Raw genomic sequence first — 19430 nt, forward strand, 5'->3', positions numbered from 1 at the left:
CAATGCAAGTCTATGGGATTTTGAGGATATTTGATTGCCCGGTTCGGGAAAACCATAAGTCCGATCAGTTAGAAAATACTGACCCTACTATATCAGAACAGTCTGAAGGTCTGTAGCAAATTTGGTGAATGTAGCTTGAAAGTTCAAGGAGGAGTTAGTGTTAGGATATTTAGTTTTGGTTTATAGATTCTTGGTTTCATTTTAAGGAAGTTTGTCAAGTCAGCATAATTACCCTGTTATTTTCCATGCTCCTTGAAACAATGGTGATATATTCAATTAGATTGTCTTGTATTTTGCATTCAGAAATTCTAAAATTGTATAATCCATGTCTACATAATAATCCAAGCGGATACATTTGGATTTGGTCATTGTATGCATCTCAGTTGTGACATTTGTTGTTTTAAATTGATTATATTGGTAGTAGCCAAAACAAATGTTTCTATAATGACATGTAAAATAATGTATTATGTATTTTTACTTGCACTAAACTTTTAAGACAAAAAACAAATTGGACATGCAGTCCTGTTGCATCATTTTCACTGTAAATAATGAAGTGTTGGAAACACAATAAATCAAACATGGTTATTAACTTGGATGGACTGTTACCCCAAGATACATTTGCATAGCTTTGCTTTATATTTTATTTATTTTGTTCAGAGAGTAAAAGCACATTTCTGGTTTGAAAGGATGGGACATGTTGCTTTATTTAGAGTATTTTAATTGCCCCAGGTTAGACTGTACGGTCCTCATGACTAAACTGTGATGCTATTCAGTTTAGGCTGAAAGAGAGAGAGATGTTTTAGTTGTTTAGATGTTTCTGGGCCCCAAAAGATGCTCCACTATGAAATAAGTGTTCTGTGTTTAGTCTCAAACTGATGGATTTAGAATTTTGCTGCCCGTTTCAAGGGTAAGTTACAACAGATCAATATATGACACGATTCTCTATGGGAAATTAGATGACAAATGCTGATGTTAACCTTGAAGAATACAAATGAGCATGAGTCATGACCATTTTAACAGAGGCAAGAAAACAAACAATTGGACTCTGCAAGATCTTTAATACCTTTGTTCCATCCTGTAGTTGTTTTTGATTATGGGGGGTGAGTTCAGGAAGTTCTGTGTGCGATTCTGCTGTTGCTGCTGTTGTGAGGATGATGATGTGGAGGAAAAGAGACCTTTACTCAGGTGTGTCAAATAAACGATTTGTAAGGATTTTATTTAAATGCACATGCAATACCTATGATTTTCAATTAATTGAATGTATTCTGTGCCGTGGTATGTTTACAAGCTTTCTGTCTGAATGGTTATTTATACCAGAAATATCACAACCAATACAATTTTCTCAGTTCTCCTAGAGCGAGGATAATTTAACAACATTTTCAAAATTATCATATGGTTGATATGTATGCATGTATGTATTACGTTTATGATTTACTTTTTATTGTTGTTGTTTTCATTTAATGTATATATTCTATATCAAATTTTAATTTCTGATGTTTTAATGCAGTAACTTTTTTGACTTAATGTGAGGAAGAAAAAAAGTGAAAATGTGAAGTACTTTGAGCTGCATTTGATATATAAAATGTACTATACAAATATAATGTATTATCATTCTGATCTGATACAACAGTAATTTATTAGTGAAAGAGTTAAAAAAATATATATATATATATATATAGATTATTTTCATACTATACCTGCCATTTTATAAGTAGTTGTATATGTTTGTTTGTTTGCTTTTTAATGTGTTTGTGTACAAGTAATGACACATTAGAATATTTTGACCGTGAGGCGAAAAAGAGGCGGGACCAAGAGACGAACCTGTGGAATGAGCCAGGAGACCCCTCCCACTCTGAGAGAGATGACGACCGAACGCTGTATAACCTTCTGCAGAACAGAGCAAAAACACGCCAAGGGTCAACGGTACACATATGCATACTTAAGGCCCAGGTATACTTAGTTTTTGCGCGTTCCTGATCGTCAACCGCCCGGTCGACCGCGTTGCCTTTGTGAGTAAACTTTTCTGACCGCGAACGAATAGAAACACGTACGACGCATGCGCACTACATCTGGATTTTGGATTACTTCTTCAGCACTGGCAGATTTTTTTCACTTGTTTTAATTTTAATAAATTAACTGAACTTAAAATGTCATCCTGTCATGACTTTAGATAAAAGCATCTGCTAAATAAATTATGACTTTTTCATATTAGCTGTATATATTACATATTCATATCATATTAACATTTGCATATTTAAAGTAACATTAAGTCGAGTTCTTAAACTGTCAACTTAGTCCTGAGACAATTTCTTCCTATATTTACATGGTTTTAAACTGTTCAGTATTCCAATAATATCACATTTATTTAACATCACATGAACATCACATGAACACTTTATTATGTATATGAATTTAAAATGCCACACACAGACATCGACACTTGGTACATAAAACATGACAAGGTTAACAATCAGCAAATGTATCATTTTATTAGAGAAACAAACTCAACAACAACAATGTTAATAATACCATGCAAATGGCCAAACAATGCAACTATGTTATTCATCTACCAGTGCATGCTGGGAAGAGGATAATTGGGATTGAATCACAAAAACATTTCACGTAGGCCAATTTGAACTCTCATTACTTGGGTTCATGAAGTTACCAAGTCAAAAAAATGACAATAATCAAGTAAAATCTTTAAATGTTTAAAGTAGATCTAAAAGCATTTGAGCCAAGAATTTCTTTGAATTTCATTCCATTTTAATTCTACTTCCTTAAATTCAAATTGCAATTCTACATCCTTTTTTCTTCCTCAATTCAAATTCAGGAATTTAATTGGAATTAAATTGGCATTCTTCGTTCAGTTCTGAACGGTGCACAGCCCTGCTGCCAGTACAGTAAGACATATTGAATTGAATTACATTAAAAATAAATTTTCTGAGATTCTGAAAAAATAAATGTATAATCGAATATGGATTTTCTTCATTAAAATAAAAAAATAGGTATAGAATTAGGACCAACACTAACTCCAAGCATTATATATTCATTTAAAATTAAAAAAAAAAAATTTACACTCATCAACTATTGTTCAGACAAATTCTGTTCAGGCCAATAGTGACTGACTCATAGCAAATGAGTCAAGTTTATTGCATTCATTCAATTCAAACTAAGTGTCAATTTGTCAGTCTAAGAACTTGATGATTTTATTCAGTCTTGTCATACCTCCCTGCAGGGCTACCGGCGCATGAGTATCGGCATTGAGGCCATGAGAGAAGTGAGAAGAGAAGTGAGAGACAAATGGAAGATGATCTTAGAGAATTTGGGTAAGACAGAGTGTGAGAGCTTGTGATAGAGGCATAGACTGGGATTGGTGGGTGGGCCTGCAGAATTGTTTTAAATATATGGTACTTTGCATCACTTTCATATATATATATATATAAATGCTTTTACCATGGTACCATATACAAAGAACATGTGTCTCTATGCATACGTCATCTATCCTCTTGTAATTTTATCCGTCTGAATTTCAAGCATGGTCAAATGTTTTTTAAAGCTTCATCAACAGGGACTGAACTTCATTGAGATTGAGATGAGAGCGAATGAATAAGTAAGAGAGAATATAGTTAACATGGTAAACATTTAATTGAATCTCTCAGGATTCATGGCTGAAGCAGAGTCTCTGTTGACGGTGACGGTCAGCACATCATACGACCGCATGAGAAACGCAGCGACTGCTCGAACGCTTCTGCAAACATTGCACACCGAAACATCCATATTCAACAGCAAAGAACCTCCACCTGAGAGATACCTTTTCATCCTGGTGAGTATGCTACCCTTAGGGCTGTCAATCAAATTATTATATGATATGTTGGTTAGTCAATCAAATTAACTGCACATATAAATATTTGCAGAGAAAGGCCCTCAAATGGCAATAATTCAATATATAATGATTAAATCGTCATATTTAAATAATTCTAAATATAATATTTTTTTTTTAGCTGTGTCAAGTTAAACGTAGTTCCCTTCCAAGTCGGTCACTTCAACACTGGCATGAATAAATTAGGAGAAGCTCCCTCATAGCAATCTATTGGCAGATGGCACTTGACGTTCGGCCCCTGATGCACGCGTCATCTTGGGCATATAAATTGGATCACAGCGCCATTTTATCTGAATTTTCTTCTTCAGGGGTGTGATAACATGGATGGATGGATTTTATAAGTGTCACTCGTTGAGACTGTTTGCGTTCACTGTGGATTCACGGAACTCGAGAAGCTTTGCTATTGGCTCGCTTTTGTTCTGAAAGTTGAAACCACTCCCCTCTCCTCCTCATAAATCGCATTATTATGTGGACCGCATGAGGGAGGCGCACGAGGATGGGATATAGAGCACGGAGAGTTGGGGATGATTTTTCACCAGCTTGAGCCTCGCATCTCCTCTCTCCTTTTCTGCATCTAAAGCAAATGTACCTTTCCGTTATAGCCGCGATGATTCGTGTGCTGGCACATTTGATACGATCACGTTTGGTTTCCCTGATGTTGCGAGGCCTGAACGAGTTTGTGACTTGACTCAGGTCACTTCCATGTCTGTTGTTGTGGTTGTTGATGCCATGCCAGAAGACTGCCATGTTGCAACACGGAGATTATAAGTGCCTCGATGTCAGCTAGTAGCCCTCTTGCTTTCCCCGATGTTGCGATCTGGGAATGAGTGTTTGGCACGACACAGGTCACTCCGATGCTTGTTTTTACTGTTGTTGACACGATGTCAGGAGACTGCCATGTTGCAACACAATGATTTTAGGTGCCACCATTTCACTCAGTATCACTCATGAGTGGTGGTGGCGTAGTGGCTAAAGCACAGGGCTGTTAATCAGAAGGTTGTTGGTTCGAACCCCACGGCCACCACCATTGTGCCCTTGAGCAAGGCACTTAACTCCAGGTTGTTCCGGGGGGATTGTCCCTGTAATAATTGCACTGTAAGTCGCTTTGGATAAAAGCGTCTGCCAAATGCATAAATGTAAATGTATCACTCACTTTTTCCCCGCTATCACAAGCCGGGAACAAGTTTGTGGTGTGACCGGTCCCTTCAATGCCTGTTTTTACTTTTGCTGTAGCCATACCATAAGACTGCCATGTCGCAACATGGAGATTAAGGTGCCTAGTATCCCTCTCGTTTTCTCTGCTGTTACGAGCCTGGAATGAGTTTGCAAGTCAATTCGATGCCTGATTTTACTGTAGTCGATGCCATGCCAGGGGGCTGCCATTTCGTAACACAGGTTTTAAGCGTCTTTATGTCACCAGGTAGCTCTCTTGCTTTCCCACTATTGATGAGCTGGGAATAAGATCACGGTCACAGTGGGTTGACTGTTGTGTTACTGTTGGCTGCATGCCATGATTGTCACATTCCAAGTTTTCGAAAGCCCTGAAAGAATCCTCTTTCAGAGGATTACTCAGAGGCAGGGCTACAGTTGTCATATTGGACACGTCTAATATAGGCCGGGAATCTCTGCGCGACGGTTGTCTGGTCTTCAGCACCTGGAAAGCTTGCTGCATTACCAATTTCTCACTGTAAAGGGATGTGAGACGTGCCCTCCTCCCTTCAGTCGGAAATCATGATGAAATGGCGCTCTGCTCCGGTTTATATGCACGCGATGACCTGCGCATCAGGGCCGGGGTATCAAGCGCCATCTGATTGGCGTGACTGTAAAGGGCTTCAGAGCTTGTGACTCTTGGGAGGAGCTCCACCATAGCGTCAGCAAATAATGCAGCTTCTCCTTGCATTCGTAACCTGAATGTTGGAAACTTGGAAAAACACTTCTCGAGATTTCTGCATTCGGAATTCTGAGTTTTTGAATGCGTTCTCCTATTGAGCTGATGCTAGTGTCAAGCAAGCCTGTGATTTGTTGTCTATACAGCTGGAGTTTTGCTTACTGCCTCCTGCTGAAAATAAATGGTACTTCAAGCTTGAATCACTCTGATGGTAGGAACAGTCCGGATGAATGTTTATATAAGTACTGTAGTTTAATCTTTTTTATTATTATTATTAAAAAGAAACATTCAATCCAGCGGTAATATTTTATTTATTTACACCATTGTCCCTCATTGCTGTAGAAATGGTACTTACTTTTTTAATTACAATTTTGTATGGATTTAACAAGTTTGACTTCCCACAATATTTTGCAATTAAGAGCAAACTCTTAATGAAGTTATTTTATATTTTAAAAATCTAATTAGGCCTATAGGCCTTTCACCATTGCCAAAAATAAATAAGTTGATAACTTTCAATGGCCACTTGCTTTTTTTTTTTTTTACTTTTTTCATTGTATGGGGCATTTTGCCTTTAAAAAAGTATTAGCCAATTTCTAAAATTTTGTTATAATTCTTAAAAAATAAGCTGAAATATATATATTTTTGTGTGCATTTATTACTTCATTACATGTATAACTGAGATGTTGGTAACATTTAAGGTGGAGATCACTGTTGTAACAATATGCAAAAGTGTGCAATGTTCATTATTATATACTGTATTATAAAATATTTAAAAAACATATACAGTAAAATCACTGCATGATGCCAAGTTTCATTTGAATAATGCTGTATAGGAAGATAGCCAAGTAGGTTTTGTGTCACAACTATGACAACTCTCAAATGAACAAGCTACTCACCTTCTTCCTCACCTTTACCTCTGCAACATTTAAACCTCTCTCTCAGGATCAGCTCATATATCTGGACGCTGCTGAAGATTTTGTGGCCAAGGCTCGCCTTTTCTACCCCCCTAAAGATGATGACGACGACGAAGATGAAGAGAACATAAGCGCACTCAGCGCAGTGAATCTTCCCCTTCTGCTGTCCCGTATGAACCAGAACATGTCTGGAGGCGAGGATGAGGAGGGCGATGCCACTGGACCAGAAGAATAACACAGAGACTGGATTGCGTTTATGCTTTGCAAATCAGCTCGAAGGGTTTTTGAATGTAAATGGTTTGGACTGATGTCCAAGTCAAAGGCTCAGGTCAAGATGTTTTATGAGAATAAAATAGCAAATCTGTAGAATTGTCAAAAATGTGATCATTGAACACAGGATAGCAAAACATGGACCGCGAGCTTACAAATATATGAATGTTGATACAGTATTTGTACATTAGAGTAAGAGATGCTACAGAGAATTTGAATAAACAGAAATAACACTTTCAAGTGAGTTTGTGTGTCTGCGTATATTATATTGTTGGGTGTGGATGTTTTAAAGGAATATGTTCTCATGGATTTCCTCGGAGTGCTCTGGTTTACCCCACAACCCCAAAGGCATGCAGGTCAAGTGAACTGGAGACTTTCTTTACCACCTTGAACTGAAAGCAACAATTTCATACAACAGGATTTATGAACAATTTACACGTTTTATAAAAATCCATTTGAGTTTTAAAAATTAGGCTGTTTATATTTTTTCAGTTTGTTTAATTGCATTGAAGTTTGTTAGTATATTATGCGTTACTGCTTTAGCTCTCTTTGTTGGACGATAAAATACCACATATATTGTAATACGAACAATACAGTCATTTGGCGACCCATAAACCACCCCTGCATACTGTACGTTATTGCTTTAGTGGATGGCAATGCAGAAAAATACACAATAATAACTTTGTTAAAAGGAACAGAAACCTTTATTACATTTTATTTAGGTCCCAAAACCCATCATCAACAATATTATGTAAACAATATTAATTAGAAAAACAACAACAACAGCTCAAATATCCACAGCCTCCAAGTTTGAGCAGACAGTACAAGAGTGTGGATTCAAGCAAAGACGAGATCATGTGCAATGAGGAATGTAGACATGGTGTGCGGTGCTCTGAGGACTCCTGACGTCTGCAGGCTATTGCTGTACCTGTCAACATGGTCACAAATCAGTTAATAACAACAAAAAACTAAGGAAAAGTACCAAACAGTGCAAGCTGTAGCATCCTTGCCTAATGTCAGAAAAGTTCATTTAAGGGTCATTGACTTATTGGTAAAACCAGATCTATGAAGTTATTCAAAATTACATTGGAAAAAAATATTCATGTTTTCAATTTCCAATCCTTAAAACACTTAACTTTTTTCAGAGGGCATAAAGTCATAAATATCTAGAGGCCTGTGTAGCTCAGAGATTATTGACGCTGACTACCACCACTGGAGTCGTGAGTTCGAATTCAGGATGTGCTGAGTGACTCCAGCCAGGTCTCCTAAGCAACCAAATTGGCCCAGTTGATAGGGAGGGGAGAGTCACATGGAGTAACCACCTTGTGGTCGTGATTAGTGGTTCTCACTCTCAATGGGCCATGTGGTGAGTTGTGTGTGGATCGCAGAGAGTAGCACGAGTCTCCGCGGTGTCATGCACAACGAGCCACGTGATAATATTCACGGATTGACGGTCTCAGAAGTGGAGGCAACTGAGACTTGTCCTCCGCCACCCGGATTGAGGAGAGTAACCGCGCCACCACAAGGACCTAGTAAGTAATGGGAATTGGGCATTCCAAAATTGGAAGATTTTTTTATTAAGTCATAAATATCTAAGTATTTAGATATTTAAGACTTCTTTAAATGATAATTAATATAATTACTTTTGTTGTATCATTTAAGATATTGAAGAATTTTTATGACCTTAAATTTGGGAAAACTGAATTTAAGACATTAAGACTTTTTAAGGATCCACGGGAACCCTGAAAATAAATATATATATATATATATATCAAATCTTTTAATATTTCTTAAAATGAAAAAAAAACCTGTTGTCCACCAAATCAATAAGTCACGTGGTGTAACCAACTTACAGGTAGCCATTTTTCATGCCATGTGACACAACAAACATAAAATAGAGGAAAACTTTAGAATATCGTGAGATTTTTCTTTCCATATCAGATATTCTGACATTATTATAAATGCCACATTTTGTTACGGTCAAATAGAGTAACCCTGATAAAACCTCTTGAAGACTTCAAAACGTATGTATTTTTTCCCCGTTGTGAAATCACGGAGCCAAACACCAGTTACTTGCCAAGAAATAACAAATTCATTCATCTTTTAGTTATCAGACATAGGAGAGATTGCTACATTTGAATTATAATGGTGTTATGTGATGATCTTCATTGTCTTTCCCATCCTTGTGTTTCTCTTATCAAAATACAATTGCATGGTGTATTTAAGCATACACAGCAGTTTAAAATAACTTCCCCTCCCCACACAATGGAAAACACACGTCTCAACTTACACATCCAACTCATATAAGGCAACTTATGTACAACCTATATAAAGCTTACCTATGTGACCTTAACTAACACTAGGCTTTAGGCATGCATATTACACAACATAACAAAAGACATAAGTTTAATAATGCAACACAAATGATCAATAATGATTCTAAATGATTATTAATAGTAATCAGCATGGACATTTTAGTCTACATTTTTTACGTGTGTGACTAAAAAATTCAAAGTCGATCAGTGTTGGGTGAAATCTGATAAAGCAATTATTTACTGTTATCTAATTACTTTGTAATGCATTACACTACTTTTTTAAATTTAAATTCTTGTAATCAGATTAGTTACCAACTTTAAATCAACTTAAATGTAAAGTAATTTGTGATGTGATTACTTTTCCCATGAAGTAATCAGCAAAGTAATATGTAACTTGTAGTGGATTACAAGTAACTGAGTATCTTACCCAAGACTGAAGTTAATCAAGGTTCAGAGAAGTTATTTTAATATCTTGGTTACACTACTTGACAATTTTAAAGTCATTAAATCAATTTTTCTGAAGAGAAAATGCTATAAATGTTGTTTTTTTTAAATCTATGAAACAATCATAGACACAGATTACATTTCTACAAACTTGACAAACTTAAAAAAATATATATTTTATTGGATTTTTTTAAATATTTATCATTTTTAGCACCTCAGACAACCTTATTGAATTTTGTTAAATATATTTTTCTTTGTCTTTTCATTTTATTTGTTTAATATATCTTATTAGTGGTTTAGCATCTTCATTTGACAAAAATAAAAACAGTCCTTTAAACTTTTTAACTTATTTTACAAATCTAATACAGCAAGTTATAAAGTTCCCAAATACAGACTTGGCATGTTCATGTACAGGTAAGTGATGATCTGTTTATACCTGCGGAGACTGTGTTTCTGGTCCTCTGCTGGCCAAGCGGCTGAGAATGTTTCTCTCAGACATCTGCAGCCTCACGGCAACGGGCGGTATCCTGGCAATGGTTGCTGGGAGACGAGTAACATCTGCTTTCATGTCACTTAGCAACTCCTCCAACTGTTTCAGTACTGTCAGAAAGAAATATAAAACGATCAGTATGGTTAAAAAGCAATATCACTTCCAATGAAGGCAGCGTCAAATGATTTTTATACCTTTATGCAGGACAGCATTGGCAGGTTTGTTTCCAGACATGGACTCCTTGCTCAGGTGCTGGTGGGATTCGGCCAGACACTCCACTTCACTGAAGCGTGTGTTGAGAGCCATGGAGGGATGAGAAGTGTCTTCAGTCATATTTAGATACGCAGCTCTGCGCAGCTGCTCTTCGATCACCAGAGCCTGTTCAAGCAACTGCAGGAGGAGGGTTCAATACAGCTTTAATACGTCAATATCTTCTCTTATTTCTCAAACAATATAACATGACAACAAAATGAAAAAGGAGGCAGAGGCTTAACAGTAACATTTTAAATATTTTTCTAGTAATTTCTTTCAGCGTTTCACAATTTTTCATTCATTAAATATCTAATATTAAGATTTTTGATTGAAGACCTGAAAACACTTAATGTTTCAATTTTGGTTTAATACCTTGAATCTCCTGGCTAGAAACTTGTTCTTGATCTCCAGGAAGTTTCCTCTGTTGATCTCACCCTTGAAGGGCTCGTTAAGAATGGCGTATCTGACATCATTCTGAATGTCTTGCCAGCGAGCATAACCGTGTCTGTGATGGATGAGTTAAGGTACAAATTCAGCATTTCATTCTGTGAACATCTCTGATACTATCACATAAACACAGTTGAAGTCATTAAAACTCATTTCATTAACCACTCCACAGATTTAATATTAGCAGTGTGTCAGATGTTTACATGCTCCAAGCTAACTGTGCCTTTAAGCAGCTTGGAAAATTCCAGAAAATTATGTTATGCCTTTAGACAATTGGCTCCCAGGGGTGGAGCCAGGATATTTTCAAAGGGGTGGCCAGGCTGGGGCAAGCGATCAGTCTGTGGTGGCACAGAAATGTTCGGGCAGCATTTTAACTTCGTTGGACTGTGAGGGCGGAGGTGAGTGGATACAATGACACCCAGGATGGAGAGGTTTGGCGACATTGGTGTGCGCAGTTTGTACAGAGATGATTTCACCTCTAAATAACAAAATTGTGCCAAAAAACCAACCAAAACAGCAATTGCGAGTGGGGTGGTCAATGGGGTAACCCCCTAGCTCCGCCACTGTTAGCTTCTGATTGGAGGGGTACCTGTGGATGTATTTTAAGGTCTACCTTCAAACTCAGTGCCTCTTTGCTTGACATCATGGGAAAATCAAAAGAAAATAGCCAAGACCTCACAAAAAACAATTGTAGACCTCCACCAGTCTGGTTCATCCTTGGGAGCAATTTCCAAATGCTTGAAGGTACCACAATCATCTGTACAAACAATAGTATGCCAGAATAAACACCATGGGACCACATAGCCATCATATCACTCAGGAAGGAGACGCATTCTGTCTCCTAGAGATTAATGTAGTTTGGTGCAAAAAGCACAAATCAATCCCAGAACAACAGCAAAGGACATTTGTGAAAATGCTGGAGGAAACAGGTAAACAAGTATCTATATCCACAGTAAAACGAGTCCTATATTGACATAACCTGATTGGCTACTCAGTAAGGAAGAAGCCACTGCTCCAAAACCGCCATAAAAAAGCCATACTACAGTTTGCAAATGCACATGGGGACCAAGATCTTACTTTTTGGAGAAATGTCATCTGGTCTAATAAAACAAAAATTTAACTGTTTGGCCATAATGCCCATCATTATGTTTGGAGATAAAAGGATGAAGCTTACAGTCGGGGGAATTGAGTCTGAATCATGAGTCCAATTTTAATGGACTTGGACTTGTTACGGACTCAGATGCATTTTAACTCTGACTTGACTTGGACTCGAGCCTTTGGGACTCTGGATTTTTTTCAGAAGTCCATGACATTTGTGATGCAACAAAAAAAAAAAAAATACAAAATAATAAAACAGAAATTAATGAACACATCTCTGTCTATATGCAGCTGTATTAGCCCCTGAAATCGTAGATGTAGCCAAAGTTGTTTCACTGTGTTTACGCAAACACATTCATGTCCACAGGTACACCGACCAACCAATACGCTTGAATGTTACTACAGGAACTACTGTATAACATAGACTACCGAGGTGTCTGGCACGATGAAAACATAAAAACGGGTATACATACAAATGTAAAAAACTAAACAAGGCAGTTTCACACGACACGGGCCCTAACAACGGGTAAAATTGCATGTGGCATTTGTGCAGCTAAGATTGTGCTCGCATTGCAGATTCATCGTGGTTAAAGACTTAAAAATCAAGAACTTCACTGAGTTAAGTCACTCACATCATGTCTCCCAGTTTCCTAAAAAAAAGCATATAGAAATAAAAATACATAAAGCATTAATGTTGGATATGAAGTCTTTTTAGGCATAATGGATCTACACATGTATGCTTCTGTAGTCATTTGTGGTCCACGCAGGGTTGTCAGCTTGAACTGGTCCATAATAGCTTGATGAATTAGTCAGGGGGAAAAAAACCTTTATCGCTAACGCAGACAGCAACTCTAAACAGATAAACGGCACCCATTTAATATTGACTATTTTCAAAGCATTCACGAGCTGCTTAAAATACATTATTTTACAATATTTGTCCACCATTCACAACATTCTACCATGCACAATAAAATATTAGGTATACCAAATACTAAAAGTGTATGTACACTTCTGACCCACTGGGAATGTGATAAAAATAAAAGCTGAAATAAATCATCATCTCTTCTATTATTCTGACCTTTCACATTCTTCAAATAAAGCAGTGATCCTAACTGACATAAGACAGGGAATGTCTTCTACAATTAAATTGTAATAAAAACTGAGTTTAAATGTATTTTGTTAAGGTGTATGTAGACTTCTGACTTCCAAATGTAAGCTCAACGAAAGTCGCATTTTGATAAGGATACTGTATGATACCAGCAAGCAGCCAGTAGTCATGGCGACGATGCCAAATCTCATTCGTTTTCTTGGTGACGGTGGCAGCTCGTTCCTCATTCTGCCACAGTGAGTGCAATTCTGTGAGAAAGAGAAAATTAGTAGGGATGCATTGGTAAACTTGGTCCAATACCTACAGGTAATAATTATTTAAAGGTTATGACGTTTACATTTTACAATAAAGCTCCAATTTACAATTTTGACAGCAGGCATCAAAGCAACATAATGTACAGATAAAAGATAAACAACTCTTTAATACATTTGTAACCTGGCATAGAAAAATAATATACTGTTAGAATTGGGAAATTATGTTGTTATTTTATTATTATTGAAATTATTATTATATTATTATTTATAATGCAAATAATAATAAATGCAGATAAATAACAAAAATAAAATTAAACAATAATACAAATAAATTACTATAAGTGTCAATAAATAACATAATTATGAATAAATTATTTTAATTTAAATAACTTTTTAATAATATAAATTATTATTAGTGTCAATAAATAAACTTATTAACATCTGTATGAATATTATAAATGCAGATAATCATTATGATTATAATAAAAATAAATATTAGTCAATAAATAATAAAAAACATTATAAATAATAATTGTGAATAATTTATATCAAAATTGTATTTTATTATTAGTGTCAAAAAACAAATATAAATAAATCAGACCGATGCTAATAATAAAAAATGCAGAATAAAATAAAATTAAATAATTATTAATGCCATTAGTGCCAATAACAAAATTAAATAAAATAATAATTACTATTATTAGTCAATAAATAATAAAAAATAATTAATACAAATAATAACGTGATAGAACTAATATAAATTATTAGTATCAATGATACAAATAAAAACACAATTATGCATAATTATTAAAAAACAACAATATCAATTCAAAAACATGCAAACACCAAATACCGATATACTATTTACTCAAAAAAATAAATACAATTAATCTGAAAAAGCACAGTCTAATGAAAACAATATCTGAAAACAACTCTCTGAACAGGACTCTTACCAGTAAATCCTCCATCAGCGATGTTAAACATGAATCTGGTTTTGGCTTTCTTCCTCTCTTCAAGTACTTGTGCTGCAGCTGCACTATCTTTGGCACTCTCACCATTCTGCAGTTTTACTGCATCTTCCGTCTTACCAGCTTCCTTCTCAACCTTCTGACCTGGAGTGAAACACAAAGACGGGTGACTGAAGTGGTAGGGTGAGACACAGAAGGTCAGTAATGTCAAACGACAGCAGGTGGTACAAACCATTCTTGTCATCTGTAACAGTGGTAGTGTCCATCTTTTCAGGTTCATCATCCTTCTTTTCTCCTGAAGTGTATGAATAGAAATTGGTCAACATTTGACATCAACTATATTCTCAAGGATGTTCCACCTTTAAAATATCATGGCACAAACTCTTGGTTAGAGGTCAACCGATTAATCTGCAAAACCGATATGTTGACTAGATGCTGTAATAGTAGAGAACAGCGGTATGTTTGCCGATAAGGCTGAGAGGATGCTAACATTAAGATGTTAATGTCAAGCAGTTTAATACAATGTGACAAAAAAATACATGCAAATCCTACACAAATATTTAAATGTAACGATTGTTACCATTTATTTGCATTTGTTTATATCCAGCTGGTCACTGCATTCGTTAAAGTTGCAAATTTAAAGGTAGTGATGTGAGAAAGCAAATAAATATCTTTATGAAGCAAAGAAAAACAAACAAATCAGAAACAAAAACAAAATGTATTCACACTGTAATATGATGACTTCAGATCGATCACATTCTTGCGGCAAGGCATTAAATTTGAATATTAGTTCATATATTAATATTATTTAATTTAAGAACAATACATTAGTTATCGGTAGAATCCACTACCGGTGGACCTCTACTCTTGGGGTAACATGAACTCAAAATTGACCCCATTTACTTAATATGTGGCTCTGGACTTATTAATCGTAATTTATCGAGTGCATGTTAAAGACAAAAAACATTTTCATAACTTTGTAATATTTTCACGATCTAATCAAATCACAATGGATAAAATCAAGCCCCACCCTACATTACTTCCAGCCGAATATTCAGTTGAACTTGAAAATGTGTCACATTATGGAAGTTATATGGGTTGTAAATGCAGTTTTAAGTTTACCTTTGGCATCTGAAGATTCCTTGTCATCCTCTGGTTCTTTGGGCTTTGCGTCTTCTGCCTTCTTTTCATCTCCAGACTTTGCTTTCTCATCATCTTTCTCTTTCTTCTCCGTCAACTCTCCTAGCTTACCATCCACCTTCTCCAACTCAGAAGATGATTCGCTCTTGTCCTTCTCTTCCTTCTCTTTGCCTTTCTCTTCAGAAGCAGCCGAACTGCCCTCATCCGGAATGGCAATAACCTTTAGACAATTATTTTAGTATGTTTAGATGATGAAACCTAAAATGACCAACCAAAATCTTCTAAAATAGTTCGCAAAGCAGACAAAGCAGTTATATAGGCAGATCCTCACATCACTGTCTTTCTTCTCACTGGACTCTTTCTTCTCACTCTCTCCATTTTTCACCTCCTTTTCATTATCGGTGTCTTTTGCACCATCATCTACTTTGGAAAGACCATCTGTAGAATGAATATAACAAGTTTTCTCAATCACACTGTAATATTAACCACTATCAACTTAGAAAATAGGAAAGGTAATCTGTGAGCTGAGACGTATGGTACCTGAAGCGGGTGTGTTTGGCTGAGTGTCTGCTGGAGTGCCAGTAGAGGGCGTTTTGCTGGGAGAGTCAGGCTGGCTACCGGTGGCAGATGGGGTTTTATTTTCATTTAACTCCATCATCCAGGGCAAGGACCACTGGCCATTCACATGCTCAAACTCTTGCACCTGAAAACAGAAGGTATACAATCATGAGAATTACATTTAAACCAACAATTAGGCAACTGTACTGGAAACAGCGTTTGGTTTTTGGATCGGTTTACATAAACTCAATGGCTGTTGTACACCATTTTGACTACAATAAGACATTACTAATTTACCTTCTTTCGGATCAAGGACATCACACCAATACGGGTGAGGACGTGTTGCCGTGACAGTCCCTCCCGAGGAACGCCATCAGCGAAGCTTTCAGAACCATCTGCACCAGGCTCACACAAGTGCCGCATGAACAGTGACACATATGCCCTGAGAAAGGGGCAGCAAAAAATAAGGTGAACACTATTAGAACTATAGCACAGTTTTCCTTTCTAAAGCATTCTTATTTATTCTTTATTTTTGTTGTTCCCAACTTGTAACTCTGTAAAACTGTGTTGCTACAACAAGGCAATCAAAATGTATAGTATCACAAAAATAATTTTTCCTAGTGTCCAAAAACATCTCCAAACAAATAAAACATAATAATTGTACATAAGAACTAAATTACACAACAATGACTAAATGTATGCTCTCTCTCCAAAGCATGCAGGCATGAGTAACGAGAATTCAATTGGTGTCATTTGAGCCATCATTGAGTCGGTGTCATGTAATTGGCAACATCTCCTTGTGGTCATATGTAATTAGAGTGTACGATCCTCTCTGCCCATATTTGGATGACTTCCAACTTTGATTGCAGCAATCGGAATCCTAAAACAATCAGTTTAGCACTCCAGGACACTGGACAACATACTACATTATTTCCGATGATGTCATCTGATCCAGGAGAGCTAAAGTGTTTTTAGCCAGATACCACATTATATACTGTGTGCATTTACATTTATGCATTTGGCAGACGCTTTTATCCAAAGCGACTTACAGTGCACTTATTACAGGGACAATCCCCCAGAGCAACCTGGAGTTAAGTGCCTTGCTCAAGGACACAATGGTGGTGGCTGTGGGGATCAAACCAGCAACCTTCTGATTAACAGCCCTGTGCTTTAGCCACTACGCCACCACCACTCCGTGTGCATTATCTATTACATTGTGTGTAGGCTCGTTTTAAAAGACAAATCACCTCCTCTAAGTGATGGTATGTGATATTTTATGTTGTTTATTTTTCATGAAATTATAACAGGGTTGCTGCAGAGTTTTTAAAATCAAATATAAAACGTATCGTTTTTCCAAGACATGAACAATAAAATGTATACTGTATCCACATACCAAAACAAACCAACACAATCTCAGAATAAATCATGCATCACAGACTCTTACTTAAACAGACATGTTTTCCATATAAATACCACACTAAAATTGGTTTAGCCTATATTAAATGTTCTTAGTCCTTCCTGTAATGGGGAGGGCCAGACGGGCCAGACTGAAGAATGCAGCGCATGCATTTAATTAAATCATATTCTTTTGAAGTTTGATAATCACATTAGGTCATATCATATTTCCTGTCTTTCTGCCCCCAATTTTAAGACCCATTTAAATAAAAATTAAGACTTTTGTTGTATAATTTAAGATATTTAAAACCTTACATTTTGGAAAACTGAAATTAAGACATTTTATGACTTAAAGATCCACGGGAACCCTGACATGGCTATTTCATCAGTTTTATGTTTTTAACGATTACAATAAAAATGTGCATTGCACATTTTTTATTTATAAATTATCATAATGGAAAACTTCTGATTTGTCTCGAATGGCAAAGCACTTGTTTAGTTTTGGTCATTATGCCAACATGCATTGTAAAATAGAGCTTCTAATCTTTAAAACGACTGTAGTCGTTAATATATTTATTTTTTTTTAAATTCTCTGCAGGCCCAGATACGAGCTTAAAGGGTTAAACTGTTGACTTCTTGCACTGTGTGCAACCTAAAAATGTGTAATCAGTTCATAACTTAAAATTTTAAGTTAGCAATTTTGGTTGTCCTTGTAAAAATCATCAAGTATTCATAGTTATTTGCTAAATTATATTCTAAAGAAGTCAGACTTCATGCAATGTTTCTGAACCAAGGACAACCTAAACTGCATTTGCATCTACAGCCAACAACTTAAACTAACAAAACTAAATTGGCTAAAACTCACTTGAACTCCCTTTCAGATTTGCCACGCAAGTCTCTGACCAGCCACTGGGTGGTGAAGGCATCCTGAGGCGGCATCCCATAACGCATCACTGCATTTAGGAAGGCCTTCCTCTGGCGGGCGTTGAAACCCAACACCTAATAAATCAAAATAACATTTCTTTAAGTAGGTAAATCTGTTAGCAAGGGAGGGCAAAAGAACAGCAATGGCGTAGGCCAAAGACGAACTGATGCAATAAAATCAAAGAAATCAAAATCCCAGATATCCTTCTCTCACCTCAATGTTGCCACTAACTCTGGCCAGCAGGGGCGGCAGGGGTTTGTCTTTGTCATTTCGGAGGCCTTTCCTGTTGGGTCGGCGTGAATTGGCTGCAATCGGAGGACAAACATTAAAGATAAAAAAGGGCATGTATTTAAAAATCTTTTTTAATGTTTCCAATTTCCAAAATCTCTGTTCCATTTGATTTTTTTAATCATGTCTGCCATAAACTCACCTTCAGTTCGCTCATCAAAGTCCTCATCTCCTTCCTCAGAGGCAACAGAATAATCTGATTGGCCGTCAGATTGATCATCCTGCCAGTCTGTAACGGAGCACAAAAACCAACTCAAATATACAAAATTTAAATTCACTTATAAAACAGAATACCAAAGTAGGTGTGTAAATATATGAATTTAATCAGGAATGCAAATTCTTGAGCGGTGAAAAAGTCTTTAAGTGATTTTAATAAAATGTTTGCAAACAATTTGGCCAAATTATTTTCAGAAAAAGTGACTTTAGCTGAAAGTTGAGTAGTTTGCATCCCTGTTTAATGTTCTCAAGCCCTTCAAAATGTTGTGCATTTTAACTTAGACATGTTCGTGGTTTACTTATGGTTTCAAGTTGATCTGAGTTTTGCTGAAAGTTACCACGTCTCTCACCGCGGTCTTCCTGAGATCCATCGTTGTAGTTGACCTGTTTGCGGATTCGTTTGCCTTTGCCCAGGTTGCGAGCCAGATCCTCCTGCTGTTGCTCGTAATGGTGTCTGAGCAGTTTCTCCCAGTAATCTGGATCCACACTTTCCTCCTGCTTGATGATCTCCCTCTGAACTTCCTCTTCCTGTGAAAGAAGACAGGGAACAGAGTGAATAAGAGAAATGCAAGGTGAAGAA

At 36.5% G+C, this 19430-nt stretch overlaps 2 protein-coding genes across 3 annotated transcripts in view; one reads left to right on the plus strand and one right to left on the minus strand.

Moving 5' to 3' along the window:
* The first annotated feature begins 785 nt into the window (after nt 1–785).
* On the plus strand, nt 786–7178 carry LOC127620348 (melanoregulin-like). The gene is made up of 6 exons (XM_052093557.1): nt 786–907; nt 1082–1185; nt 1761–1923; nt 3236–3326; nt 3660–3823; nt 6711–7178. Exons 2-6 carry the CDS (start codon nt 1094–1096, stop codon nt 6915–6917), a joined length of 717 nt encoding a protein of 238 aa, XP_051949517.1. The 5' UTR covers nt 786–907; nt 1082–1093; the 3' UTR covers nt 6918–7178.
* A 350-nt stretch (nt 7179–7528) lies between these two features.
* Nucleotides 7529–19430, minus strand: part of LOC127620080 (chromodomain-helicase-DNA-binding protein 4-like) — a 33408-nt gene continuing 21506 nt past the window's right edge. The window contains exons 27-41 of one of the 2 annotated variants that reach the window (XM_052093177.1): nt 19201–19378; nt 18777–18863; nt 18560–18651; nt 18287–18420; nt 16324–16468; nt 16009–16171; nt 15800–15906; nt 15451–15688; nt 14561–14623; nt 14314–14472; nt 13246–13354; nt 10826–10958; nt 10396–10591; nt 10148–10311; nt 7529–7880 (exon numbers count right to left, since the gene is read on the minus strand). In XM_052093177.1, coding sequence (XP_051949137.1) covers nt 7869–7880; nt 10148–10311; nt 10396–10591; nt 10826–10958; nt 13246–13354; nt 14314–14472; nt 14561–14623; nt 15451–15688; nt 15800–15906; nt 16009–16171; nt 16324–16468; nt 18287–18420; nt 18560–18651; nt 18777–18863; nt 19201–19378 — 1980 coding nt within the window. In that variant the 3' untranslated portion in view covers nt 7529–7868. Of the gene's footprint in view, nt 7881–10147; nt 10312–10395; nt 10592–10825; nt 10959–13245; nt 13355–14313; nt 14473–14560; nt 14624–15450; nt 15689–15799; nt 15907–16008; nt 16172–16323; nt 16469–18286; nt 18421–18559; nt 18652–18776; nt 18864–19188; nt 19379–19430 lie in introns of both variants that reach the window. The other variant, XM_052093176.1, reaches the window with a different exon arrangement.

The sequence above is a fragment of the Xyrauchen texanus genome, chromosome 26 (genome assembly GCF_025860055.1).
Source record: "Xyrauchen texanus isolate HMW12.3.18 chromosome 26, RBS_HiC_50CHRs, whole genome shotgun sequence".
NCBI classification, from domain to species: Eukaryota; Metazoa; Chordata; class Actinopteri; order Cypriniformes; family Catostomidae; genus Xyrauchen; species Xyrauchen texanus.